Genomic DNA, 26,466 nt, shown 5'->3' on the forward strand with positions numbered 1-26,466 from the left:
GTTGGCCTGCGGGGTTTAATTCCAAAAGGACAAACTGCATTACTCATCAGGGTAGGAAGTGGGAGTGATGAATACCTTTACTTACCTAAAGGTAAGTGACAAGTTCCACTGGACAGGACAGAGGGACAGCCCTGCCAGGAATACTGTTGTCAAGAACTCTAAGGGCGAAAATGACCAACAGGACCTGGCCATGCACATTAGCTCCTGGGGTGCCAGGTGCTGGGATCCAGGTTCAGACTCAGAAGGTTGGAAGGGCTACACGTAGGGGTGGACACTAAGCAAATCACCCCGTGACCTGGCCCCAGTCCTGGGTGAATCCGGAGGGCCTCATCCCCTAGTGAAGGCTCTCAGGGCCAGTCCCAGAGGGCTGGTAGAAGCCAGGCCTAGGAACGAAACCGGAAGAGGCACTTGGACCCTGGTTCCCAGAGTGGGAGAAAGGGGTGGGCACCCGGGCAGAGGGAGCCCTGGGGATTGGCAGCGGCTGTGGGCAGGGCGGGAGGGACGGGGGAGGAGTCAACTTATACGTGTGAAAAACTCTGGCGGGGGCCGGGCTCTTCCCTTCCTCCTCCTCCTCCTCCTCCCCCTCCCTGCTCTTCCCCACCTTCCTCCACCCCTTCCCTTCCCCTCCCCTTCTCCCTCCTCCTCCTCCTCTTCTAGCTCAGGTTGCAGCTTCTCTGGGGAGCCGCTCACCTTTCTGGAGCTGGGGTAGACGCCCCGAGCCCGGGCAGGGACCCCAGCAGGGCGCAGGGTACGGCGCCCAGACCCGCGGCACCCCGGCTGTCGCGGGCTGGAGCCGGCGCGCCGCGGACCCCAGGACACCCGCGGTGAGTCCCGAGGGCGGTGCGCTGTGTCCGGCCGGCTGGGCGGGCGGCGCGCCGGGGGAGGAAGGGGAGGTCGGAGGAGGGGGCACCGCCGCGCCGGGTGAACGGAGCAAAGGTAAGCGGAGCGGCTCTTAAAGGCGCCGTTCTGCTTTTGCCCTGGGGCGAGAGGTTGGAGGGAAATACCGGAGCGACATGGGGAGGTCCGAGATCTCGACGCGAGTGGACAAGAGTGTTGGGGGGTGGGCGATGCCCTGCGAAGGCCAGTCCCAGGTTCCAGGTGCTTAGGAGGGAGGACTGTTTTGCCTTCTCAGATCCTCCGCCCACCCCACCCCCCCACTCCCGGGAGTCTCCACCGGTACTCACTTTGGCCCCCGGACTCCTAGGAAGCAAAGTTTTCCACCTCATCGGGAACCAGGCGCTTTCTCACTTCCCTTCCTTCTGGGAAGGGCAAGGGTCAGGAGTCTCCGGTAACGGGAGAATCCGCCAGTGTGGGACCAGATCCCGCCTTGAAGGGCTTTCTGGGCTCCGGTGAACTTTCCAGAGAGGCAGGCTGGGGCTGGGTGGGAGGCCAGGGCCCTGGGGTGAAGGTGGAAGGACAGGACACGTGAAGCCCTGCAGGTTCCAGCGCTGAGGGGTGTGGGGGGGGGGCTGAGTGGGGGCCTCTGGGGGTTACTGCGCCTCTTCTCTCCCTGCCCACCCGGGAGCCCAAAGGGGCAGTGCCACCTCCCCACCCAGCAGCAGCGGGCAAAGGGTTAACGCAGCGGTGGGAAAGGGTGGGTGGCCTGTTGGGAGATGTGGCTTGAGGATTCTCCTGTCTCGGGGGAGACAATCAGGAATCAGAAATCTGAGGTCTACTCTGGCTGGAAGCCTCTGTTCTCTCCCTGTTAGGGGCGGGGGTTTCTGGAGCTGTCTGCAGGCCTTGTGGTGGGAGGCCAGTTGTTGAGACAGTAACTGATCTTCTGTGCTTGGGGTCAACGCCCTGCTAGGCACCAGTGACGTCTTTCTGATTCTCTCTGAACCCCTTCCCAACAGCAAGGGTGGGAGAGTTGGGGCTGTGAGGAGTGGGGGTCAGCTTCCCAGAACCTCAGCCCCACCACCAGCCCGGCCCTCAGCAGTTCCCCAACTGTGTCCTGGGCCCTGTGACTCACTGACACCACCAGCCTGCCCCTCCTGTGTCAGCGCCCTGTGAGATTCGGCATGTTCGTGTGGCGTTTTCCACTGGGCATGGGCACACAGCACATTCCCCGACACTGGCCTGAGGGAGTAGAATCCTCGAGGACGGGGATGCCTGGAATGTCTGGCTGACAGACATGTCCTCAGAGATCCCCTACCTTTCCTCTGCCTTGGGCAGGGGGCTGGGACCACCTTGCTTAGGGTTGGGGGAAGGCGAAGATGGCCCCAGGCAACGCTGGCTCCTGGGTTTGGGTCTGCATCTTGAAGGTGTTCTGGAGAGAGGGTCACCTTGCCACAGCAGAGCTGCTGTCTCAGGTTACCCTGCCCCAGTCAACCTCCTGTGCCCCTGAGGAGCCTGTGAGGCTGACCTCCCCCAGCCCTGCAACCTCACTGCCCACTGGGACTCTCCCCGCTGGCCGCGCGCGCCCACCAGGAGCCTTCATTCTTCCCGGAGTTACTGGGGTTTCCAGAGCCAGAGTAGACTTCAGTAAGTTACATCCGATTTCTGAATGCCTCAGTGTCTACCGTTTATTGATTTTATTTTTGACTGAGCATTTATTATTGATTGGGTGCCAAGTAGTGTGTCAGACAGCTTTATGAAGTAGGTATTATTATCTTCATTTTATGGTGAGGAAACAAAGACTCTTCCCCAAATCCACAAAGGTGGGATCCAGCCCACTTCATCTGACCTCAAGGCCCCTGTCTCTTAGTTCCTGCCCCGTCAAGGGAGATGCCAGCCTACTCTGGAGTTGTCTGGTTCTGTAGCCGTCCTTGGAGAAGGAAGGATGGGGCTGGTGCTGTCAGTAAGCAGGCTCCCTCTTATCCTGTGCCAGGCAGGACCAAGCTTCTCCATGGATTGCAGGAGAGAGGGTACCCGGTCTGAGGAACAAGTAGGTTTTTGGTCTAAGATCTCATGGGACTGATCGAGCTGCCTGCCTTGGAAGCCTCCCCACCGGGCCTTGAGGAGATAAGCTGCCTTTATGGCTGCATTTGTTTTCTCGACAGACCCAGACTGTCCTCTGCCAAGTTGGCCTTCCTGTGCCCAGGCAAACAAGCCCCATACTATAGGGCAGAGCCTGGCTTGGCTTCTCCCAGCTCCTACTCCAACTGTGCCTCTACTTTCTGGGGTCACCCTGTTTTGGACTTTTGTCCAGCATCTCCATCCATCCCTCTGCAGATTTCTTCTTTCCTTCCCTGAGTTTGAGGCCTAAAGGAGAGGGCCAGCCCAGCTCCTGCAAGTATCAATACCAGCTGTGTGACTTCTCTCTCCCCAGCAAACTCTTGAGCTTCTCCCAGCCTCAGTTTCCTCATCTGTGAAATGGGGATCATAATAAGGAGGGTTGTTGCATGAATTAAATGAAGTAATGCATTGGCACACGGCAAATGCTAAATAACCGGTAGCTGTGTTTGTTATTTGGAAGGGAATTCCTAGTTATCGCACTGTGCCTGGCTTTCAGTAGAGACGGAGGCAGGCTTTCCTAATGCCATCAGGCCGGGCCCTTAGACAGTATCTTTCCTGTTCCTCCAGGTTGGGGAGGAGGGCTCTGTGTAAGAGAATGGCGGGTGGGGTGGGGTACCAATTGGATGAGAACCTGCCTGGAGGTGACCAGGAGCCTGTGCTGTGGGACTGTACCTTCCCCTCTATCCCAGTTTCTAGGATGAGTGAGGTAGGCACTGGGACCTGGAAACCCAACAGCTCCCTTCTCTGAGGGCCTCTGGCAGGGCCTCCTTTCCCTGGGGTAAGAAGACCCTCCTCCAGTACTTAATTAATTGCAGTCCCTGTTCTGCTCTGTTGTCCGGGAGGGAGTGGCTGGCCTGGATCTAGACTCACCTGATTAGCTTCACCCCGTTGGGTGTGAGTCACATTTCTCTTCCCCCATCCACCCTGGACCCTTTGCCCTCCTGGCATTAGCTGCTGAGTAGGCATTTTCCCATCTCCAGGGGGTGGGAGCAAACCAAGGTCTTGTCCTGGTCCCCACAGCGCATGTGTGCGCACACACGGAACCCAGCTCTGAGGCTGGACTCCCAGCAGCTCAGGCAGAGGGTCTGGGACCCAGGATCATGACAGAGCCAGTGGCTGGGCCTGGCAGGAGCTGGCCAGTGGCGCAGCAGCAGACCAGGAAGAGGGAAATCTGTAGGCGCATCTCAGCCAGACCTCCTGTCTGAAGGAGAGCGCATCTGCTCCTGAAATCTCCACGGTTCTGTCTGCAGAGGAGGAGCAATGAGGAGGCGGGTGTGAGAATTGCCTTTGAACTGAAAAGGGTCTTGAGGCTTCCGGACAGCATGAATGACCCTGGTGAGACAGGACACCCTGGTCTTGGAGACATTGGCCCGAACTTTTGAAGGGACAGTGGTGAGACCCTCTTTCTTGGAACTCTGGATAATGGTTTCACCCTGTGCTCCCACCCCACCCTTCCAACATTAAATAAAGTCTTCCCTGGAAATAGAGGGGTCAGTGTAGACAGCATGACCCGACAATGGCCAGCTGGTGCGTTCATCATTTTTGTGTGTGGAGTGTCTCCTGCTCACCGTGGGTGGGGGCAGTGTATGGACTCCAGGGTCAGTGCAAATCCTGCCGCTGTCGCTCAGTAAGTGGTTGCCTTAAGTGAAGGAACTTGCTCACCCAAGTTTCAGTTTCCTCATTTAGAAAATGGAGAGAGTAATAGTATTACCTCATGTGGTTGTGAGAATTCCAATGAGATAATGTCCACAATATTCCTTGAATTTTGCCCTGCCTGGTGTCATTATCGAGGGTGGTGGCAGACGGAGTTAGTGGCCACATTTGGCAGTTCTCAGGACCCTGGCCGCTCCTTGATCCCTGTAGAAACCAGGGTTCAGGCCCCCAGTCGGGCAGGAAACTCTGTTCTTAAAGCATTTCCACCCTCCCTTACCCTGAGCGCCCTCTCCATTTTATCGTTATTGTAGGAAGCTCTGGCAAATCTCCAGAATGATTTTTGTCCTCACACCTTGCTTCCCTAAAGGAGCCTCCCCTTTCCTGCCTTTGGGGATCCCCTCAGGAACTGGGGCTCCTTCTCTCCTCTGGCCCTAGCCACCCAGCAAAGGAGATTCTTGCTGGGTGACCAGGCCCAGGAGGGGACGTGGCTGTCCTTCCCCACATCCTGGCAGGATCCAGTGCCTGGAAGCAGGTAGGTGGTAGGTCCTGCACTGGAGGGCATCACACTCATGACATCAGCGGTGCTGGGTCTCTAGACCCCCTCTGCCAGCAGGGCATAGGCTGAGGCCAGGAAAGGGGGCCCTGAGCCCCTCCCTGTTCCTGGCACGGAGCCCAGCTGGCAGCACCCCTTGCCACGGCTGGGCTGGGTGCCACATTCTGGGCTGACGCCAGACCTGCCTGGCTCCTTCCCTGTGCAAGGCAGCCCTCCAATGGGCTGCTGATTTCCCCGATAATGGTGCCCGGCGCGGGGAATGCCGTCTCCGGCCAGGTCCTTGCCATCCCTTCCAACCCTGGGGCAGCAGAAAGCGCATGGAACTCAAAGTCACAAGCCCTCAGTTCTAGTCTCGGCTCTGCCCCATCAACCCAGTGGCCTTGGGCAGCTCGCTCCCCTTTCTGAGTCTTCCGTCCTTCACCCGAAAAACGAGGACACAGACTAGGGGATTTCTAGAGCTCTCTCCAGGACGGCTGGTTTGTGGTTCCAGCTTTTGCCAATCCTGCTGGCAAGGTGAGCTGTGCTCAGAGACCCCAGGAGGGGCTCTGCCTCTGATCCCCCAAACTCTGCAGCACAGGGCCTTCCCCCAGCTGAGGCCAGGGCCGCTGGTCCTTGCCACAGCTTCAGCGGGTGAGAAAGGCCTGGAAGACCTCCTCCTTGTCAGATAGGAGGAAAATAAGTACTTCCCAAAGGAGTGGGTGCCGGATTCAAACGCCATGCAGGCACTGATGCCCAAGGGCAAGGCTTGGCGAACCATGGCTCTTGGCCAAATCCAGCCTATATTACTCTGACCCATGAGCTAAGAATGATTTTTATAGTTTTAAGTAGTTGGGAAAAATTCAAAAGTTGAAAGTAATATTTTGTGACACTTGAATGTTACATAAAATGCGAATTTTCGTGTCCACAGTGAAGGTTTACTGGAACATAGCCACACATTCATTTACATCTTGTCTGTGGGTCCTTTATGGGGATAGAGCTGTATAATGGCAGAGACCATGTGGCCACAAAGCCTAAAATACTGACAGTCTGGCCTTTTACAGGAAAGTTTGCTGACCCTTCTCAAGAAAACCATAGTTCTCCCAAAGTTTGCACTAAATAGTTCTGGAATCTACCTAAAAATACTTTTTTTTTCATTTAAAAAGAAGCGTTAACTTCTTCTTTTAACATTAGCAGTGAATGTTCATTATGGAAATATTAGAAGATGCAAATAAGCAAAAAGAAGGTATTAAAATCACCCATAATTCTGCTACCCTGTTATATAACTACTGTTAGCATTTTAACTTAGATCCTTCTGGAATATATATATGTTTGTCTGTGTGGGTATATATATACACACACACACACACATATATATATTTATATCCTTCTGGATTATATACAGTGTATTTACATGTATTTATATAGTGTACATGTATGACACATGTATATCTAGCACACATACAGCTTTTACAAGTTGTACACAAATGCCCTTTTCATTTAAATACACATCTCAAACTATTTGCTATCTCGGGGACTGTCCTAGGCCCAGTGGGTAATTCTAGGATCTCAGACCCTAGGGGAACATCTAGACCGAAATGCCCAGCAGGCAGTTGGGCCTGTGTGTGTGAGGCTCAGGGACTTGGTGGGGCCAGAGCTGTGGATCTGGGAGTCATCAGCACATGAGTGGTGGTTTCCACCACAGGAGAGCATGAGGTCACCAGGATGAGTGTAGATGGGGAGGAACAAAGGGCCAAAGAGGGAACTCTCAGGAGCGCCGACATTCAGGGACAGGTAGAGGAAGTAAGTCCACCAGACAAGGGAGGGAGAAAGAAGCAGGAGAACCAGAAGGCTGGGGGAGGGGAAGACAAGCCAAGAGCCTGGGACAGTGCCTGGTGCTGAGTGGGTACTTGTGAAGTGAGAGAGGGTCTAGGAGAAACCAGCGCCACCCCTGAGCTCTGGGTGGTGGGTGCCGCTGATGGGACGTTTAGAGAACAGGTGAACAACTGCAGGATGTTCAGAGGCATCCCAGAGGGGGCCTTGGAGACAGAGAGGAGCAGGGAGGTGGTCCAGGCCGAGGCGGCCGCCTGGGCCCAGCTTGGTGAGAGGGAGGCCATGCTGAGTGTGAGGAAGCCAGCTTGCCCTAAAGGATGGAGAATGTTGGCCAGGGTCCTTCAGAATGTGGGCCTGGCGTTGTTGGGCCAAACTAGTGGCGGTGGAGGGCTGGGAGTGGAGTATAAATAGAAATGTGGTCTGGAGGTGCTGGGAAACCCTCCCCTCCTGCCCTCCCTGCTCATGAGACTGAGCAGTCCCCCGGGATGCCAGAGCTTGAAGGCCCCTGCCGTTGTGTTGCTAAAGTTGGACATGGCGAGAAAACCAAAGAGATGTTAACAAAGATCCCATGACAGGTTCTTCAATCTGGACAAGGGAAGGCTGAAGGAGAGGTGACCTGGATGCCTTTATTTCTCCTCCTGTTGATGGAATAGAGGATGGTGGGCATCAGCATCTGTCCTTAAGCAAACAGAGAGGAAACAGTTGTGAGCTATTTCCATTAGGATTTAGGAAGAAAGACCTAAGAAGAGGTTCCAGACTCTGGAATTTTAAAAACACTGGGTACTAGGTGAGGGACCTTCCTTGAGGGTCTTTAATGGATGCTGCTAAGAGGAGTGGAAAAGGGTCTTCTCTGTCTGGGAGGTGAGGCAGGCCTGGTCTGGAAGCAGACATGGGAGACAGAGATCTTGCCTGCGCTGGCTCCTTGCTCCAGCCTCTGGTCTGGGATGTTATGCACGGCCAGGACCACAGTTGACAGAAGGGCACCTTGTCCCATCTTATCACTTAGAAATCCAGAGCCTCCACAAAGATCACAGGCCAGCCTTAGCTGGGTCTCCAGAAAAGGCTGAAAAGAAAATACCAGAAGATGATATACGTGACTTCGTTCCTTAAGCCTCAGGAAGCCAAAAAGAGCAGAGTATCAGCAGGGCTGATGTGGGGCCCACACCAATGGGGTGGGGGGGGTTGGTCAGGAGGGGTCATCTGTAGGGGTTGAGGCCAAGGTCTGAGCCTGGGTAGTGCACCTGACCTGTGAGGCCCTGGAAGTCTGCCCCTAGGGGATGGGAGCCCATGAGGGGGGCCCCAAGGTCTGCCAAGCCCCCTCTCCACAAGCCCTGGAGGCCCCAACTCGGTGCATGTTCAGTTGGTACCTCTCTTTAGGATTGTTTCCATCCCCTGTCCATCCCTCACTGTGCTGTGGCACCTGCCAACCCTGAGGCCTCCACAGACCTCACTGGGGGAGTAGCTGCTGGGCAGGAAGCTGCCCCCTCTGCCCCAGCCCACGCTCCCCCCACTGCCATGGGGAAGAGTTGGCTGGAGAAGGAGGGCTAGGTTACAGATGAGGCTTGGAGTCCAGTGGGCAACTGACAGTCTCCTGGCAGCCCTCTTACCTCCAGATAGCTCCCAGAACCAGGAATTTTCAGCTTTCATAGATTTGCTCACTGATCATTTGAGGGTTTGCTTGGTGCCAGGCCCCATGTCAGGCACATGGGGGTGTAATGATGAGTCAGACCCAGTTTTTGCCCTTAACAAGCCCGCAGGCAAACTAGGGAAACAGACAAACAAGCAGTTACAGTACAGGGAGCCAAGGGTGCTACTTGGGGACATCCAGAATGTCATGGGAGCACAGACAAGGGGCCCCCACCTGGCTGGGCCAGCAGGGTTTCAGGCTAGAGAGGACATGAGGGGCATCGTAGAAGGCATCCAGGAAGAGGTCATGCCTGACTTGAGCCTTGAAGATGGGAACACTTTGCTGGCTTTCCCCTTGTCCCTGGCCCACAGGTCCCTGGGTTCCAGTTCCCACTGAGAGCCAGGAGAACCGAGGAGGAAAGATGTCCTAGGGAGTCCAGGGCTGGTTGACGGACCCCCGGGCTTGCTCTAGTGTGCCCAGAAAGAGGGCAGGGCCAGGCCATCCCCCTGGGCTCAAGTCCCACCTGCTAAGAGTGGGGCTGGCCTGACAAGGAGAAGATAAACGTAGAAACAGGTCCCTGGCCTGCCTGAGAGTGGAAGGGTCTGCACACAGACAGACAGAGTGTTCTGGGGGTTCAAGGTGCCAAAAGGTCTTTGTCTTCAATGACCCTAAGGTTTAAATGTCTACAGAGGAAAGAGGCTTGAACAAGTCATTATGGTGCACTGGCTATGGTCTAATTCAGCCGTGTGTTCATTCATTCCACAAACACTGGCTGAGCACCTGGTAGGTTCCTTCCACCATGAGGCGCTGGGGAAGCAGAGCTGCCTGAGACCACGCTCTTGCCATGAAGACATCACCATCTAGTCACGAATGTGCACAGGCTGCTCTGGAAGCATCTCATTTTACCTTGAGGGAGGAGCGGTGGCCACGTGCGGCTTCCCAGGGGAAGCAGCACTTGAGTTGAGTTTGGCAGCGGTTTTACCTAGGGAAAAATGAGGAAGGGCATCCCAGGCCAAGTGAAGGTTCATGTGGGCCGTGAGTGTGGTTTACCCTGAGAACGCCAAGTACATTTCATAAAGCTGGACCCCCCAGGGAGGGGTGAGAGCTGAGATAAGGAGGAGACAGGGGTCAAAACACAGGAGGCCTAATCTTCTGGCCACTGGAGTTTGGACTTTTTCCTGAGGGTGGCGTTAATATTGAAGGATTCAAAATAGGGAAGTGACATCATCAGAAAGCAACTGGGAAAGTTAGGTCTCACAGCCAGTGGCAATTGGATAGGAGGTTAGGCATTATCCCCATTTAGCAGACAAGGAAACTGAGGCATGGGTGTCTTCCCAGGTCATAGTGCTAGTACGTGGGAGAGCTGGGACATCTTCCATGACTCCAAACTGCAGAGGATTTTGGAGAGCAGGCCTGGGCAGCACGTGGCCCTCACTGCGGGACTTTTGCATCAGGTAGGATGCCGTGGAGGCTGGTGGTGCATTTGTCCAGGGCAGGGGCCACCCTGAGCCCCAGACACTTCGCCTCCTGACCGGCTTCTTGCAGGTTAGTCCTGCTTGCTCCTGGAAGGCCTTCCCTGCCTGCTTCCTGCATTCCAACAGGGGCTGTGAGAATCTTCTCTGAGCTCTGTCCCTGTGTCCAGAGCATCTGTTCGCTGGCAGAGTGGCCGCAGGCCTATCTGTCCCCTTGATTCTGGCCACTCAGAAGGCCCCAGGCTGACAGCCTCTCTCATCCAGGCCGGAGCTCGCGGAATGAGGTGAGTGATGAGGGCTCCAGGGCTTCTGCTTCTGCTTCTGCCACTGCCTCTCAGCTCCAGGCAGTCATGCGGTGACTGGCTTCTCCTGAGGTTTGTCGCAAACTAGGGAAACTAAAGCCTCAAGCTGTGCAAGGCAGGGTCAGTTAGAGGGTGAAGGAAGAGATGGTATCTGCTGGCTCCCTGCAGGCACAGTTCTACTGGAAGGAGGGAGTGTCTCTGAAGTCTCAGTTCATGACGTCTGCAGACTTGGTCAGCCGTGGCCTCTAGTTGTTTTGAAACCTGCCCAAAGGCCCAGAGTGGCTGAGTGGCTGAGGTGGGGGCAGGAAGTGAGCAGCAGAGAATGTCATAAGGATCCTAGCTGGTGGTCAGCCTTTGGGACCAAGGGTCAGACCCTCTGGGCTTCAGAAAGTGGGCAGTTGGAAGTTACATCCTTCCTCCCCTGTCCCTGAACTCACAGAGACTGAGCGCTTAAAGAAAAGAAAACAAAGCAAAAAGAGGGACTTGAAAAAGTATCTAACGTGCCTGGAATGCAGTAGGTGCTCCGTGTGCTGGTGCAACAGCCAGCCAGGCCTGCTGTATGTGACCAGCACTAGGCACAGGAATCAAAGCACCCCTGGTGAGGGAGGCACGAGGCAAGTCCTCACTGTGATCCTGTGGATGATGTACTTTCACCATCAGATGGGCACCCTGCGGTCCTAGGGGGTCTGGGAAGCTTCTGAAGACCCAGGACCTGAACTGCATGCTGTGTTGGGGAGTGGGGAGAGCAGAGCCCGAGAGGAACGGGAGGGCAGGTCTTGAAGGACCTTGGGTTGCAGGCTTTATTGTGAATGGGACTTTATTCAGGAGGAAGGCAAAGGGGCTTCTCAAAGAGTTCTCTGAGGAATCTCAGAGCCTGGCTTCCTGGAGGTTAGGAAGTGAAGCTGACCTCCGCCCTCTGCCCCAGTCTGCAGCCAAACTTCTGTGAGAGGGAGGCTGTGGCCCAGCTTCCCTGGATGCTCTGTCCATCTCCTTTTCTGCCTCCATGGTCTCCCGGTCTGGGTCACAGCCTAGAGGCGGGTGTTAGTTCTGGGGCCTGGCAGAGCTTGTCCAGGGGGTGGGGAGCAGCAGGCCACCTCTGCAGTACCTGGATGATGGGCCCGTGGGCCGGCCTGGCCTGCCCCGTGGATGAGAGCAGTCAGCTAGGAGGCCCAGGTCCCCTGCCCGACGTGGCCCTGCCAAGTTGCGTCAATAATTGGGGGGACCCCTCCTACCTGGCCTTTCCCTCTCCATCTGGTGGCTCAGGCCTGCCGATTGCCAACCATGTTCCCTGTTCCCTGTTCCTCTTCCGTCCCAAGGCTTCAAAGTGCCTTATGGGCTATAAGAACGTCTGTGAGGGATGTGTTTGATGAGCTTCATATGGGCCTCTTTTCTGGTACATTTTTACATCTGTGCAGGAAGTTGAGAGAAAAAGAAAAGGAGAAAAGAGAGCTAACATTTTCTGGGTGTCTTCCTTGTGTCAGCTCACTCAGCATCCCCACTCAGACATCCACTGGACATGAAACACATGCCTAAAACCCCACCCAGACCTCCAATCCCACCATCCCTCATCCCCACAATGGCCGCCCATCCTTCCAGTTGCTCAGGCCAAACCCTTCAGAGTCCTGCTTGACTCCTTTCTCACACGCCATATGCAATCTGTCCGCAAATCCCTCTGGCTCCACTTTCAAAATATACCCAGAATCCAGCCACTTCTCCCCACCTCCACTGCTCTACGCTTCCCCCAGCCATCACCTCCTGACCAAGCTCCCTGCTGCAGCCAGAGGGAGCCTATTAAAACCTAAATGGGATCAAATCACTCATCCCCACAAACCCTCCCAAATCCCGAGGTGCCCCAACACGATCAGCTCTCTTCTCCAGCCACACTGCTGTTCCCAGACCGTACCAAACTCAATTCTGCCTCAGGACCTTTGCACCTACTGTTCCCTTGCTGACCTGCTTCCCCCAGATTCTGTATGACTAGCTCCCTCCCCAGTGCCTACTCAGAATTTTTCCCAGAAGATGTCACCTTCTCAGGGAAGACTTCCTGACCACCCTATTTGAAACTGCAACATCCCACCTCTCACACCCCATCCCTCTTTCCTGTTTTATTTTTCTCTGTTGCACTTGTCACCATGTAACATGCCGTATATTTTATTTACTTATTTTCTTTGTTGCCTCTCCCCACCCCCATTAGAGTGTCAGGATTAATGAGGGCAGAATTAATGTCTGTTTTGTTCACAAGTGGATTCTCAGGGTCAACAACAGTGCCTGACACGTAGTAGATGTTCAATAAATAATTGTTGAATGAAAGACTAGAGCCAAAGCTATGAGCGATGGTGTCACTGAATCGCCGTCATCAGCCTGCTAGTGGTAGCACGGGATTGGAAGCTGGGGTTGTCTGACTTTAATTCAGGGTGGCGGTGGAGGAGACCTGCAAGGTAGAAAACCGCACTTACAGCCTAGGCCACAGGGAGGGGCAGAGTGGGGGAGTTCCAGTTAGGAGAAGAAAGGAGCAATGTGGTCACTGAGTCTGTGTACTTAGCAACAGCCAGGAAATTGCTGCATGATTTTGAGCAAGTCAGTTCCCCTCTGGGAGCCGCGTTGTCCTCCACGGGCGAGGCAGGGAGGGTTAGAATGGGGGGTCTCTGTGAGTGCCCGCTCCTGCTGACACTCCAGGAGTCCAGCCCTTTCTCGTGGGGCACATAGCGGCCTCTGGGCAAGTGTCAGTTTCCTCTCGGCCTGGCTCCTCCTTCCTCCTGTGCTACCTGCTTCTCTGGCACCAGCAGGAAGTGCTGGGTTGGCTGGTATGTGCCCAGGAGGAGGCGATGGGAGGTAGGCCGAGAACTTTATGGACTCACCTGGGCAGGAGGGAAGGCCTGGTTGGGGGTCTGCCTGCCCACCCCTGCAGCTCCTGAGGGGGACTTCTCCTTCAGCATCCCCCCACCCCACCCGGCCAGGCCAGCGTCCTTGGACGCCCATCTCCCTCTTCCCCTGGCACCAGTTGCCCGGGGACAGCCCCAGATGGCTCCCTGGCCCTGGGGACAAAGGCCACACTGTGCCCAGCCCCGGGCTGGCTTCAGGCTGGGTCACACTGAGCCCTTCTATTCCCAGATGGGGGTGAGGGGCAGACGGCACGAAGGTAACAGGCCTTTTTCCTGTCTCCCTTCCCCCCTGACCCTCAAATCTGAGGAACTGACTCTCCAAAGAAAGAAGTCACAGAGGCATCTTGTGTCCTGAGGTAGGGAACAACAGACCATTCACTGCCCAGCCTGCCCTGTCACACCCAGACCCTGCCGGGTTCAAGGCCCCAATTGTCCCCATCCGAGGGCAGCGTCCACTCTGCATGGTCACCACCCCTGCCGCCTGCTCCCCTGCCACCCTCAGGAAGTCCATCCCTACATCTGACCGCCATCGCTCCTGCTACAGTGACAGCCACTTCCTCTCAGTCTCTTCTCAGGCCGGGTGCAGAGCAGCTGGTTCCCATCGTCCGCATTGCTTGGCTCCACATTCCTGCTCAAGTGAGCCGTCCCCAGTTTCACCGTCCACATGCTTCCTGGTCCCACTGGTGTCTCCTTGCTGCTAACAAGGAGGGCAGGTGCAGTTCAGGCCGCTTCTCCTTTGTCTTGTAGAGACTGGGGGCCTCCCTCACAGAAGGCTTTTGATGAGCTCCCCTCTCCCTCCCCTACAGGCAAATGCAAGGGCGTGAGATATATGGCAGCTACTCGTGGATTCCTGAGCCACAAACCCAATGTGCCATCCCATAAATCCCAGACTGTAGGATGGCTTTATGGGGAGGCCTCTTTTTAGAAGAGGGCGTGACTGGCCCCTCTTGGCAGAGCCCAAACCTCAGGGAGCCAAGTGCCCAGTCGCCCCACCCCCTAGGATGACCATGACTGAGCTTGGGGCATCAGTTTGTCCAGGGCAGACATTTTCTCCCCTTCTGGTGGGTCTCCTGCTCCACTCAGCATTCCTCCACCTTCCTGTGCCTCCGCAGCTTCGAGGATTCCTCATCTCAGCCCATTAGTGCGATCTGGAAACCTGGGCAGATTACCATCCCTTACCTAGACCTCAGGTGCTTCCCAACCATAGCTCCAGTGTTCAGATCATTGGGCATGGGTTTTATTCATTTGTTTGTTTGTTTTTTGGCCACCCCATGCAACTTGTGGGATGGGGGATGATTTTAAAAAATGAATTTTCCCAGGCACCATCCTCAGAGCCTCAGTTCCAGAATCTGAGGGCAAAGCCCAGGCATCTGAACGTTTCCCAATACTCCCTGCTGATGCTGATGTTCAGCCAACTTGTAAACAGTTGATCTGTGCGATGGGGACATCTCCACTCTCCTGTCGTGTGGGAAATATGAGTCAACAGTCAGGGCGTGTCGAGGTCCTCTTGTCACTGGAGCCTACACGCTGCCACCATCATGAAGCCCCCCTATGCCCCCCCATCCCCGGCTGGCTGCGCACAGGAGTGAGGTGGGTGGAAGCCTCTGGGAGCTTCCTGTCCATGAGAATCCTGCAGACGACAGGCCCGGACACCGCACAGAGCCAGGAGGAGTGGCTGAGGTTGGCTGGCAGGAATGAGCTTGGAGATGGAGAAGTAAGAAAGTTCCAGGCTGGTGGGCTTTGCAAGGAAGCTGGAAGAAGAAGAGCTTTCAGCTACCTTCTCATCAAAGGAGGCCTCACAGCCCCCAGGTTCCTTGAGAAGAGGGACCAGGCTTTACTCACCACTAACCCCAGTGCCTAGTATAATGCTTGGCACTTCATTTGTTGAGCCAAACTGAGTGAGACTTCATAGCCCACTGACAGAGATAGGCTCGGCTGGCAGTGCAGACCCAACGCCTGTACTCTGAGAGGTGCCAAGCCTGACGAAGGAGTGCCTGGCAATACCCAGTCTCTGGGCTCAGAGGAGCTGGAGGGCCACAACTTAGCTGCATTTGGGGACAGCCAGGGAAAGGACCCTTTCCAGGCTGGCTGAGTACAGAAGGATGTGATCCATAAACAAAGTAAACATGTTACTGACCCATAATCCCTTAAACCAGGATTCAGGAGGGGCCTGGTTGCCTTGGCAACTGGTTACTGGCCAGTGACAGTGCTGAGAGCATCCTCTGGAAATGGGCTGTGCTTGGTGCATGGGTAAAAGCTGGGACAGGGTGCAGGGTGGCCCCCTCCCATCACAGGGCTAGCCCTGATGGCTTCATGGCAGGCGTGGGTGGGGGCCCTTGTGAGGCCTCTTGATCCCAGCCCCACTGTAGCTGAGGGAGAAGGAGGCAGAGTAGAAATGAGGGGGTGGCCACACTGGGAGCTTATGAAACCATGGAGGGGAGGGGAGGGGAAGGGGGGAAAGGGAAGGGAAGGCATGACAGCCCCACTCTGAGTTTTCAGGGCAGAACAGAGAAGGAAGGGTCTATGGGAAGAAGCAGTTGCACAAGTCTCATTGGGAGGCCAGCGGGTGTCCCCTCACTCAGGGGGCAAGAGGGCTGAGGAGCTGCAGGGAGGGAACCTCTTCTCGCTGGGGAGGGGGCCCTGGGGTGAGCAGAGCAGCCCACCCCTCTCCTTCATCATGTTCTCTGCAGTAGACACCCTGCCTGCTGGGGTTCTGGTGCGGAAGGGGCCGGCAGTGCTCAGCCTCCCCTCCCTGGGGGCCCTGTCTGTTTCCGGTAAATTTCTGTCTTTCCCTTGAGACATTCAACTGCTCCTGACCTCCCATATTTCAGCAGGAGGGATGGGGCTGGGCCAGCTCAGATGCATACATCCTCTCCCTTGTCCCTTTCCTCTCTTTTCCTGTCTCCTGGGGATCCAGGACAAGCCGGAGAGGGACTCCCAGGTGTCAATATTAGGATGAAATGGGGTTTGGACCAGACTGCGTTACAAGGGTGTAGGCTAAGCTATGTTCAGCTTATGGACATCAATCAGTAAGGCTTACTGGCTGTTGACATATTCAGGCTCCTCCATGCAAGTTGATACAGAGCTGCTGGCCCTAGGGCCACCCGGTTCTGGTGTCTTCCCTGCCACCCCTGGCCTCCTTCCAGAACTCTCTAGACCTCCAGCAGCTAAAAGGTTACCATCTGGCCCTGGGGAGGCCTTCAGGATCCTGTTGGCACATCAAGCTGCTATTATGAGCAGTACTTTGCTGTGCTTCCTTAATATTCCCTGTGAATATCTCCCCAGGGACAGGGAATCCTGGGGGGATGAGATTCCCGAGGAGGAAGAGGGTTAGGAAGGTGCAACCCTGGCCCCTGAGTGCGGGGCGACAGAGCTTGATGGGAAGACCCAGAATTCACATTTGGTGTCGACTGGACCCATTGCCGTGTTCTCACCCGCTCTTCTCACTTCTGTCCCAGGACCCTGCGGCCTGCTGCCTGCTGATCATGAACAAAATGAAGAACTTTAAGCGTCGCTTCTCCCTGTCAGTGCCCCGCACCGAGACCATCGAGGAGTCCTTGGCCGAGTTCACAGAGCAGTTCAACCAGCTCCACAACCGGCGCAATGAGGGTGAGGGGTCTGGGGCCCTTCCCCCGCGCCTCCCCACCCGGCATCCCCCCCGCCCCTCCCCACCCTCCCTGACACACCGTGACACACAGCACGGCTGGCCTCGGGGCTGGCCTTGGTCCGGGAAGGGCAGAGTGAAGTCTCCTCCCCACCCCTGTGCCGGGGCAGAGGCAGGGAGGGTGGCTGATGCCTCTCCGTCTCAGGCCTGCAGCTCCGTCCTCTGGACAGAGACCCCCAGCCAGAGTCCAGCACCTTCTCCCCCGCAGACAGAGGGGAGGACCCCGGGCAGCTGTCCCCTGGCATGCAGTACCGGCGGCAGAACCAGCGCCGCTTCTCCACGGAGGTGAGGGGCTCCAGGCTCTACGACACATCCACAAATGTATGCCCAGGAAGGTGGTTGCCTTGGAGCCAGACTTCATGGGTTCAAATCCCGGCTCTGCCACTGATTAGCTCTGTGACCTTGAGCAGGCTACGCAACCTCTGTGTACCACAGTCTCCTTGTGTTAAAATGGTCATCGAGAAGATTAAATGAGAATATATGCCACGTGCTCAGGACACTCCTGGTACATAGCAAGGGCGAGACAATTTGACTATTGGTCTTATGACCCACATACATGTGCCCAAGTGTGTGAAAAATATGCTTACAGAATCGCAGTGTCTGCAGGAATCTCATTCTACAGATGGTGACTCTGAGGTCCAGAGAGGGAAAGGGACCTCCTAAGGTCACACAGCAACCCCTGGATGTCCATGTATGTCTCAGCACATCTTTGAAGCCTCACAGCCTCACAGTTCAGTCCTGCTGGGGTTGTTCACAGGGAAAGCCAGGCCCAGGGCCAGAGGCGAGGGTCCCACAGCCCTAGCTACCCTGGAGCAAACACTGGCACCCCTGTCTCATCCTGGCCACTGCAGGACATCAGTAAGAGGCTCTCTCTGCCCATGGACATCCGTCTGCCCCAGGAATTCCTCCAGAAGCTGCAGCTGGAGAGCCCAGACCTGCCCAAACCTCTCACCCGAATGTCCCGCCGTGCCTCCCTGGTGAGTCCCAAGAGGGTCAGAGGTCGCCTGGGTGGAACACCCTCTCCCCTGCAAGACATCAGTCCTGGTTTTGCATGTCCTAGCTGAGGCCTGTAGCAGTTTCCAAGGAGGTTTCTGGGCCTCTGGCGCCACCTGCTGGCCTAGAGGATTCCCATAGCTGGTGCTCTTGGTCAACCTCCATTCCCTAGTTGAGCCCCACCAGTGCTGGAGCTGAGCTCCAAGCCCCCTCTGGGTTCCAGAGTCTTCACCAGGGTGAGGTCAATAAACCAGCTGGCCCGTGTTTCCAAGTCTTGGCTGCCTATCAGATTTCCCTGGGAGCATCTTACAAAACACAGATTCTGGTCCCCAGTCCAGATACCTACAGAATCAAACTCTGGGTGGTGGGGCCCAGGAGTCTGTATTGTTAAGGGTTGGGTACTACTGAGCTGGAGCAAGTGTGCTGATGAGAGAGGCTGTAGGGAGGTGGGTTCTGAACTGGACCCCCAAAGTACAGTGGAGAAAAAGGCACAGTTCCTGCCCTTGAGGGACTTCTGAGCAGGATGTAGACAGACAGGTGATAAAGGCCTGTGGCAATCCCAGGACTACAGCCCTGGGCTCTGCACCCGCCACTGCCACGGGAGAAAGAAACTCACACTTCCAAGGCCTCCCTCCTGTATCACAGGGACAGAGAGAAGCGGAGGGGGAGGATTTGGGGCTGCCCTCACCCTGCTAGCCTCAGACCCCCAGGGGGTCTCATTCCCTTTCCAGCTGGAGGCTGGGGGTGGGGAGGTGTACTCTATGTGGGACTGCTGGGGCCTTCAAGCTCACAGGACCCTATGTCTCTCCCTCTCAGTCAGATATCGGCTTTGGGAAACTGGAAACATATGTGAAACTGGACAAACTGGGGGAGGTAAGAGGCTGGGTTGGGTGTTCTCCAGGCCGCCAGGCGGGATGGCTAGGAGGAGGAACAGGGTCTTCCCCAGCCTTCCCCAATCTGCGGTCACGCTACCCCTGTCCCACAGATCTTGCCATGCAGTCTGGCCCAGCCTTTGGCAGGTGTTAAGGTGGGCCCAGGTCCTGGAGGAGGGCATGAGGATGGAGTGGCTGATGGGCTCTGGGGCAGAATCCAGTCTTTTTTTTCCTGCAAATATTTCTTGTCTGGGATCAAATCCCAACTCCTCCTTTTACCAGCTCCGTGGCCTGGTGTGAGCTATGTGACCTCCCTCTGTGCCTTGGTTTCTTCCTCTGTCAAATGGAGATCCCTAATTGTTCTACCTCATAGGGTGTTGTGAGGACTGAGTAGGTCACTATAAGCTTTTGTGCTGTGTAATTATTAGCTATTTCCGTAAACACTGTGCTGGGCTTTGTGTTCCAGGCTGGGGGTGGGCAGTGGTTTACAGAGAGGAGGAGGATGTGGCCCTTTCCTTCCAGGAACGCAGAGGAGACCTATATGTAAACATCAACAGAACATAAGGAAGAACAAAACTGGTGTTATAATAGAGGGACACCTTGCCTGCTGGGGGCTTACAGGAAGGACAGTTCCTTCTGACCAGGAAGGGGTTAGGGACAGCTTCACAGAGAAGTGGGCTTTGGAAGAAACAGAATTTCAGTGAAGGGGGGGTAGGGAAGGGCGGTCCTGCCAAAGTCATGGCCCAAGCAGAGGCACAAAGAGGAGGACATTGGACAGAGGAGAGCGGGGCCTGAATGTGGCTGGGCTGCTGGGGTTCTTGTTCCCAGGGAACCTATGCCACAGTCTTCAAAGGGCGCAGCAAACTGACAGAGAACCTCGTGGCCCTGAAGGAGATCCGGCTGGAGCATGAGGAAGGCGCGCCCTGCACTGCCATCCGAGAGGGTACAGCATCCTAGGGTCCTGTAGTCTTGGGGCTCCTGGGAGGAGGGGTTCTTGGCCTGAGCCCTGGTGGCAGCCTGGGGGCCAAGGATCATTGCTGGAATGGGGACTCCTGAGGCTGATCCCAGGAGGAGAGGGTATGAGGGGCATATGGGGCCTAAGGGACCCAGGCAGGCCTGTCTCCCCGTAGTGTCTTTACTGAGGAACCTGAAACATGCCAATATTGTGACCCTGCATGACCTCATCCACACGGAGCGCTCCCTCACCCTGGTGTTTGAATACCTGGTGAGTTGGGGTAGGGGTGAGGGGGGGAGAGGGTGGGGGTGGCCCAGGCCTTGTTCTGGAATCAGGTTCTCAGATGCTCCCGTGCAGGAATGGCCCAAGGGCCCAGGCTTAGGGGCAGCTCAGAGCCAGGGACCTGTCCCACTCCTCGGCTTGGGCCCTGCCCAGGGAAGGGCTCCTGGCCAGGCGTCAGGTCAGGGCGAGCGCTGAGCCAGGCCCTGTGTTCCAGGACAGTGACCTGAAGCAGTATCTGGACCACTGTGGAAACCTCATGAGCATGCACAACGTCAAGGTAAGAGCCTCCGTGTCATGGACCTCCGCGCTCTAACGCTGAGCGTTAGGTTCCCTATCTGTCAAATGGGAGCATGAGTTACCTGCCAGGGTGAAGAGAGGCTTCCGGGGAAATTCAGAGGGATGAGTGACCTTTTCTGTGTGCGTACATCCCCACACAGGCAGGCTTCCTGGCCCAGTGTGGCGCCTCTCAGCTCCCCGGCTGGGGTACTCTCTCCTCCCCCACCCTCCTGCCTCCTCTGTGCACCTGGTGCCCTGCCCTCTGGATGGGATTCCCTGGGGTGGATGGGGCCCGGGATGCGGCTTCCACGCGGGCAGGAGAACCAGGTAGCTCTCCAAGTACCTCACCTCCACCCAGTCTTGTCCCCATCGCCGTCCCAGCCACGGGGAAGAGGCGCAGGGTTCCTCCCTTCCCCCCACCCCTCCGTGGGCCATGCTCCCACCTTGCACTGCTGCCTTTCTTTTCCCTCCCCAAGATTTTCATGTTCCAGCTGCTCCGGGGCCTCGCCTACTGCCACCGCCGCAAGATCCTGCACCGGGACCTGAAACCCCAGAACCTGCTCATCAACGACAGAGGGGAGCTGAAGCTGGCCGACTTTGGTGAGCGCCAGAGCCCACAGGGCTGGGGCAGGGTGGTGGGGGAATCTGACGCAGTCTCCTCAGGGTGTGGGCCCTGTCCGGGGTGGGGGCGGTTCAGTGACGGGTCTGTCCCTAGGACTGGCCCGGGCCAAGTCAGTGCCCACAAAGACCTACTCCAATGAGGTGGTGACCCTGTGGTACAGGCCCCCCGACGTGCTGCTGGGGTCCACGGAGTACTCCACCCCCATCGATATGTGGTAAGCAAGCGCTGTGGGACTGGGCGGGGGGTGGGGGGTGGGGAGGTGGGGCAGGGGCTTCCGCACCTGCGACTCGCTTTTGCTGCCCCAAGGGCCTCTGCGAAGGACTGTCTAACCTCTTTTGAATAAAAGCCATGTGGCATCCTGTTGAACTGGATGTTAAAGAATTGAGGGCTTCCCTGGTAGTCCAGTGGTTAAGACTCTGTGCTTCCAATGCAGGGGACGCGGGTTCGATCCCTGGTCGGCAAACTAAGACCCCACATGCTACATTGCATGGCCAAAAAATAAAATAAAGAGAAGCAAGTTTACGGGGGGGGGAAAAAAAAGATGCATTAAAAAAGAAAATAGAATTAAGTCAGAGCTACATTGGGGTTTCCCTGGCTCTAAATAGACTCTCCTAGGCTGTGCTTCTGAAATATTCGCCCAGGGGTACATAGGGGGTTACCAGAGGGTACAGGAGGGCCCCCACAGTAAATATGATGAATCTTACCCAAGCATCAGTTCTACTGAAAAACTTAGAAGGGATACTTTTTTTCTTAAAATTAACGCACGTATGATTCAGTGTAGAAGGAAAGGATGGCCGAACTTTAAAGGTAAAACACAGTTTTCTGATGAATGGCTGCTGTGCCCTACAGCAGGGGTTTCCTTGGAGAGTGGAGTTGTGGACTTCTCTCTTCCAGAGGGGCACATGATGGAAAGTTTGAGACAACACTGCTTGAAGAGCTCCCTCATGGGTGCTGGCTATGCAGACCCAAATCCTATAGAGTGAAAGGGGAGAGATCAAAGCGTCCTAGAGCCCTGAGAAGCCCCCAGAGGGAGGCTGGAGTGGGTGGCTGTGCTGTGCTAGGAGCCTCTGCAGCCCTGGGCCACCCACCCCGGTGCCATGACCCATTTGAGTCACTGTGGCAGGGCATCGTGGTGGAGCAGCGCTAGGAAGCGCTGGTGCAAGGAGGTCCAGCCTAACGCCGCCCCTGCCCATTGCTCCCTGCAGGGGCGTTGGCTGCATCCATTACGAGATGGCCACAGGGAGGCCCCTATTCCCCGGCTCCACGGTCAAGGAGGAGCTGCACCTCATCTTCCGACTCCTTGGTCAGTCTCCTGCCGCTCCCTCCCTCTCACCACTAGGGGGCGCCGGAACTCTGTCCAGCCCGGGCGCATATCTGGACTGGGAAGAGCAGCTCCCACCGGATCTCTACAGGGCGGGGCCCCCGGTGGACTCAGTCATTATATGACCCCACCTCCTACCTTGCACCCCTCCAAGTCGCCCTCGGCTCTGGCCTCTCACCCCTCCCCACCCCTTCTCATCTCCCCAGGGACCCCCACGGAAGAGACGTGGCCTGGTGTGATGGCCCTGTCCGAGTTCCGAGCCTACAACTTCCCCCGATACCTGCCCCAGCCGCTCATCAGTCATGCTCCCAGGTAGCCCCTCCTCCCCACTCCTCCTCTCTGCCTGTGGGCCTGGCCGTCCCTCCCGGAGATGGCTGTGAGCCCCACCCGTCCCACCCCACCCCCATAGACCAGACCTGTGCCAGCTCCTTCCTCCCGCAGGTTGGACACTGATGGCATCAACCTCCTGACCGGCCTCCTCCTGGTGAGTGTGCCCCCACGCCGACCAGGGCCAGGCAGTCAAAGAGCTGAAGCCCCAAGATCCCAGCCCAGCCCTCCGTCCCACCTGCATGCTGGTGGGCTCAGGAGCCTGAACCGGCTCCCTCACGTACCCTCCACCCACCAGGCCCGAGGGGAGTGCTGGCTTCCACAGACTTCAGAGCAGGTGCACTCCCAACTCAAACCCCAATTCAGACCCTAGCTGTGTAGCTGTGGGCAAGTTACAGAGCTTTTCTGTGGCTCAGTTTCCTCAACTGCAAAGTAGAATGAATCATTCACATTTTGTAAGATGGTCTTGAGGATAAATTGAGGTTACGGAATACACTTAGAATGGTGCCTGTCTTGAATAAGCATACGATAAAGGGTAGTTGTTAGCATTACATGTTAATATTACTATTAAAGCTATGATCTTAGATGCCTCAGCATCTGTATTTCCATCCCAAGAGGAGGTCATTCTCCGAAAGCCCCATTTCTGGTTTTCTCCTGGTGGCTGGAGACCTGAGACCCTGAGTTCTGAGACTGCCTTGGCTTGAGCGGGCAGCTGACCCCAGGGGCTTCTCAGGTTAGACTCTGGCCCTTCCCTTCTTGGTCATATAACTTAACATGGGAATAGCATTGCCCAGAGGGGTCCCTGCAGTCCCCCACCCTCTGCTTTTCAGTACGAATCCAAGAGTCGCGTGTCAGCAGAGGCGGCCCTGAGGCACCCCTACTTCCGGTCTCTGGGGGAGCGTGTGCACCAGCTCGAAGACAGTGAGTGTGTAGGGGAGGTTGGGGGAAGGGGGCAGGGCCACCCCAGAACCAGAGAAAGGGAGCAGCTGGTGTACGAGGGGAGGAAACCCTGTGGATCCAAGGTGCTGCCTGAAAGGCCCAGTTAGGTGCTCCTGGGCCAGTCCTAACTAAGGGGGTGCTCGATGGGTGTGGGGGCCTCAGGCTCCAGGAGCAGGGCCAGCTCCACTCAGCTCTCTCCCGGCCTTTTCCCTCTCTCACCCCAGCTGCTTCCATCTTCTCCCTGAAGGAGATCCAGCTCCAGAAGGACCCAGGCTACCGGGGCCTGGCCTTTCAGCAGCCAGGTAGGGGCTCGTGCCTCCCCCACCTCCTCCTCTTATTAGAGGAGGCCAGGGCAGGCGGCTCCACCCTCTTGAGGAGCAGAGATAGGGCCCAGCAGCCCCTCCTGCCGTGGGAATCGGCGTGGCCTCCCTGACACTGGCCTGTCTTCCGGGGGCCCGTGGGGAGCAGGGAAGGGGCTGGTTTCCCTATCTCCTTGCCAGGCTTCCTCCTCCTGCGTTTCCCTCCTCAACCCCCACCCTAGACAGAACGCTGCATCTGACAGTAGCCCTGATGAAGGTGCACGCTTTTCCTGGTGCATTCTCTCTGCAAATTCTGAGCTCTCTGGCCTCCATCCTGGGAGAACTGTACTTTGTTTCTAGACTAGCTGATGGCCTCAGACATGATAAGTGCTTTCCATGCAGTATCTCATTTAATCCTAAAATACCCCTTGAAATTGGTACTATTAGTTAATGCTCCCCATTTCACAGACAATGAGACTGAGGCTCTGGGAGGCTAAGGTGCAATTTCACATAGCTAGTAAGTAGCAGAGATGGGATTTGAACCCAGGGCTGACCAGCTCCCAAGCACATGCTCTTGCTGGCTCTATCAGAGTAGCTCTGGAGGATGCCCGTCCCTCCTGATCTCAGGTGACCTTCGGCCCAGCCTTCTCCCTGCAGTCCCACATCTTTCCTTCCATTCTCCAGGGCGAGGGAAGAGCCGGCGGCAGAGCATCTTCTGAGCTGTGCCCACCCTGCTGTGGCCCAAGGGACGAGAGGTCACACTGAGCACAACTGCGGCAGGATGGGGCCCGTGTGGCCTCGGAGGACTGAGGAGTGAGGGCTAACGGCCGGTCCAGAAGACCTCTCGGCAGCCCTGCTGGCCACGGCTGTTTCCTCTCCCTTCTTCCCACATGCCTCCCCAGTGGCCTTGGCCTGGACACCAACCCCTCCATCACCTTCCCTGGGGCTGGGCATGAGCTGCTTCCCTGGGAGGAGGTGAGGGGACAGGGAGCGATCTCAGACACTTTCCCACTCTAAAGTGCTCAGACACCAGCATGGAACCCACATGGACAGAAGAATCTAGAGGCTGGGCAGAGCGCTATGCCTTGAACATGGGCACCACCATGCCCAGGGTACCTGCCTGCCTCAGGTTTGGTCGAGTCCCTTTCAGGCCCCTTGGAGCCCACACGTCTTTCCCCTTCTTCCCCCCTGAGAGCAGGAAGCAACATGGCACCTTGTCTGGGACCCTGGAATCCTGGGTGCCAACGTGTGTGCCAAAGCCCACCCCCACCTGAAGGGCGGGTGTCCCCAGAGCAACAGAGAGAGTCGTAGCCCCACCTCCTCTTCTCATCATCCCCCACTTGTCCCCATTCCCCACTCCTCGCCAGAGGCCCCGTATGCTGCTGGACGCCCAGTTGAGTCCAGCGGTGGCCTGGTCCCGCCAGCTGCACTCCTGCCAGCTCAGCCGGGCCCGCCCGTCTCCCCAGTCTGAATGGAATTGCCTTAAATTGGCAGGCGGTAGAGCACGCACTGCCCTTGGAGCTCTGACCCAAGCTCCTACCTTCCACCCTTTCCCAAGAGTGGCTCCTGCTTATCATCCCTGAGCGCTGGTAAGCCAGCCCTGGGCCAGGGTCCCGAGGACGGTACCCAGATATGCAGGGTCACCCTGACACTGGGGCCAGCTCCCTGGGGCTGGCACAGCCTCCCTCGCCCCCTCCTTCCCAGCCCCCGTGGCTCTGTCCTTGCTCCACCCTATCTGGGCACCAGCCTCCCCATGCCCCTGGCCTCCCCAGAGGGCAGTCACCAGAGAGAGAATCAGCACCGCAGTCTGAGGTACAGGAAGGTGGGACAGGACAGGATAGACTTTGATCCCGAGCCCCGAGCCCCAGGGGACTGGGAGTGTTAGGGCCGTGGCCCCGCGAGAAGGCACCCCCCCACCACCCCTGTGGAGCACACCTATTCTATTCCCAAAGTCTCCTCAACACTTGGCTGAATCTTGGATGGCGAGGCCAAGGGGAGGCCAGGTCCCCTGCACACCCCCCTCAGCCTGAGGAGCAGCCCTGGAGGGTCTTGGCTTCCCCACAAGTCCCTCCACTCCTCCCCCGCTGTACTGTGAATGTCCTGTGACTCAGCGCAAAGACAGATAATATATTTAATTCATGTTGTACAGAAAGGAGTGAGCAGTCTCATGCTGAAAAGCTGATTTTGACAGATTGATGCCAAAAATGGAGGACAGAAGGCCCTCTCTGGGCCTTCTGAGTGCAGGCGGGGCTTGCTTGTTTGTGTATATAAAGTGGAGAGAGAGTTTGGTTTGTGTGTGTCCCTGAACCCACCCTGGGTTATGGGCATGGTGCCCTGCACCCTCCCTGCTGTATTCCGGATGCTGCTGCATTCAGGGCTGGAAGTCAGCTCTGGGTGACCTGGGGTGGGAGCAGAGGAGGCCTGGGGCTCTGTGCTCGGGGTCCCAGCCGTGGCCCAAGCTGGTGCCTGAGGGGTGGGGCCAGCCAGGAGTCCTGGGGAAGGGTCTGGGGTTCTGGCTGCTGTAGCTGACCCTTGTGCTCTCCCAACCAAGTGGCTCTCTGACTTATTAGGGGGGCAAGGAGGAAAGTTCAAGAGAGGGTTGACATGGGGGATGGTCAAGGCCAGGGCAGCAGAACTAGAATACAAACCTCCCTATAATTCTG

General features: G+C 56.6%; 1 protein-coding gene across 4 annotated transcripts; it reads left to right on the forward strand.

The window, feature by feature from the left end:
* The first annotated feature begins 582 nt into the window (after positions 1–582).
* CDK18 (cyclin dependent kinase 18) lies at positions 583–26,154 on the forward strand. Of its 4 annotated transcripts, none has more exons than XM_036829791.1 (16): positions 583–824; positions 16,712–16,862; positions 17,063–17,202; positions 17,769–17,894; positions 18,727–18,783; positions 19,611–19,725; positions 19,913–20,007; positions 20,234–20,296; positions 20,772–20,895; positions 21,011–21,131; positions 22,123–22,220; positions 22,445–22,550; positions 22,680–22,722; positions 23,396–23,486; positions 23,729–23,806; positions 24,488–26,149. In XM_036829791.1, exons 2-16 carry the CDS (start codon positions 16,739–16,741, stop codon positions 24,520–24,522), a joined length of 1,416 nt encoding a protein of 471 aa, XP_036685686.1. In that variant the 5' UTR covers positions 583–824; positions 16,712–16,738; the 3' UTR covers positions 24,523–26,149. The 4 variants fall into 4 exon arrangements, 3 of the variants coding, with proteins under 3 accessions (XP_036685686.1, XP_036685670.1, XP_036685680.1); XM_036829775.1 differs by having other exon boundaries at positions 712–824; positions 17,126–17,202; positions 24,488–26,150; XR_005016972.1 differs by lacking the exon at positions 23,396–23,486 and having other exon boundaries at positions 712–824; positions 17,126–17,202; positions 24,488–26,154.
* Positions 26,155–26,466: the final 312 nt, after the last annotated feature.

This window comes from Balaenoptera musculus, chromosome 1 (assembly GCF_009873245.2).
Source record: "Balaenoptera musculus isolate JJ_BM4_2016_0621 chromosome 1, mBalMus1.pri.v3, whole genome shotgun sequence".
Lineage (NCBI taxonomy): Eukaryota > Metazoa > Chordata > Mammalia > Artiodactyla > Balaenopteridae > Balaenoptera > Balaenoptera musculus.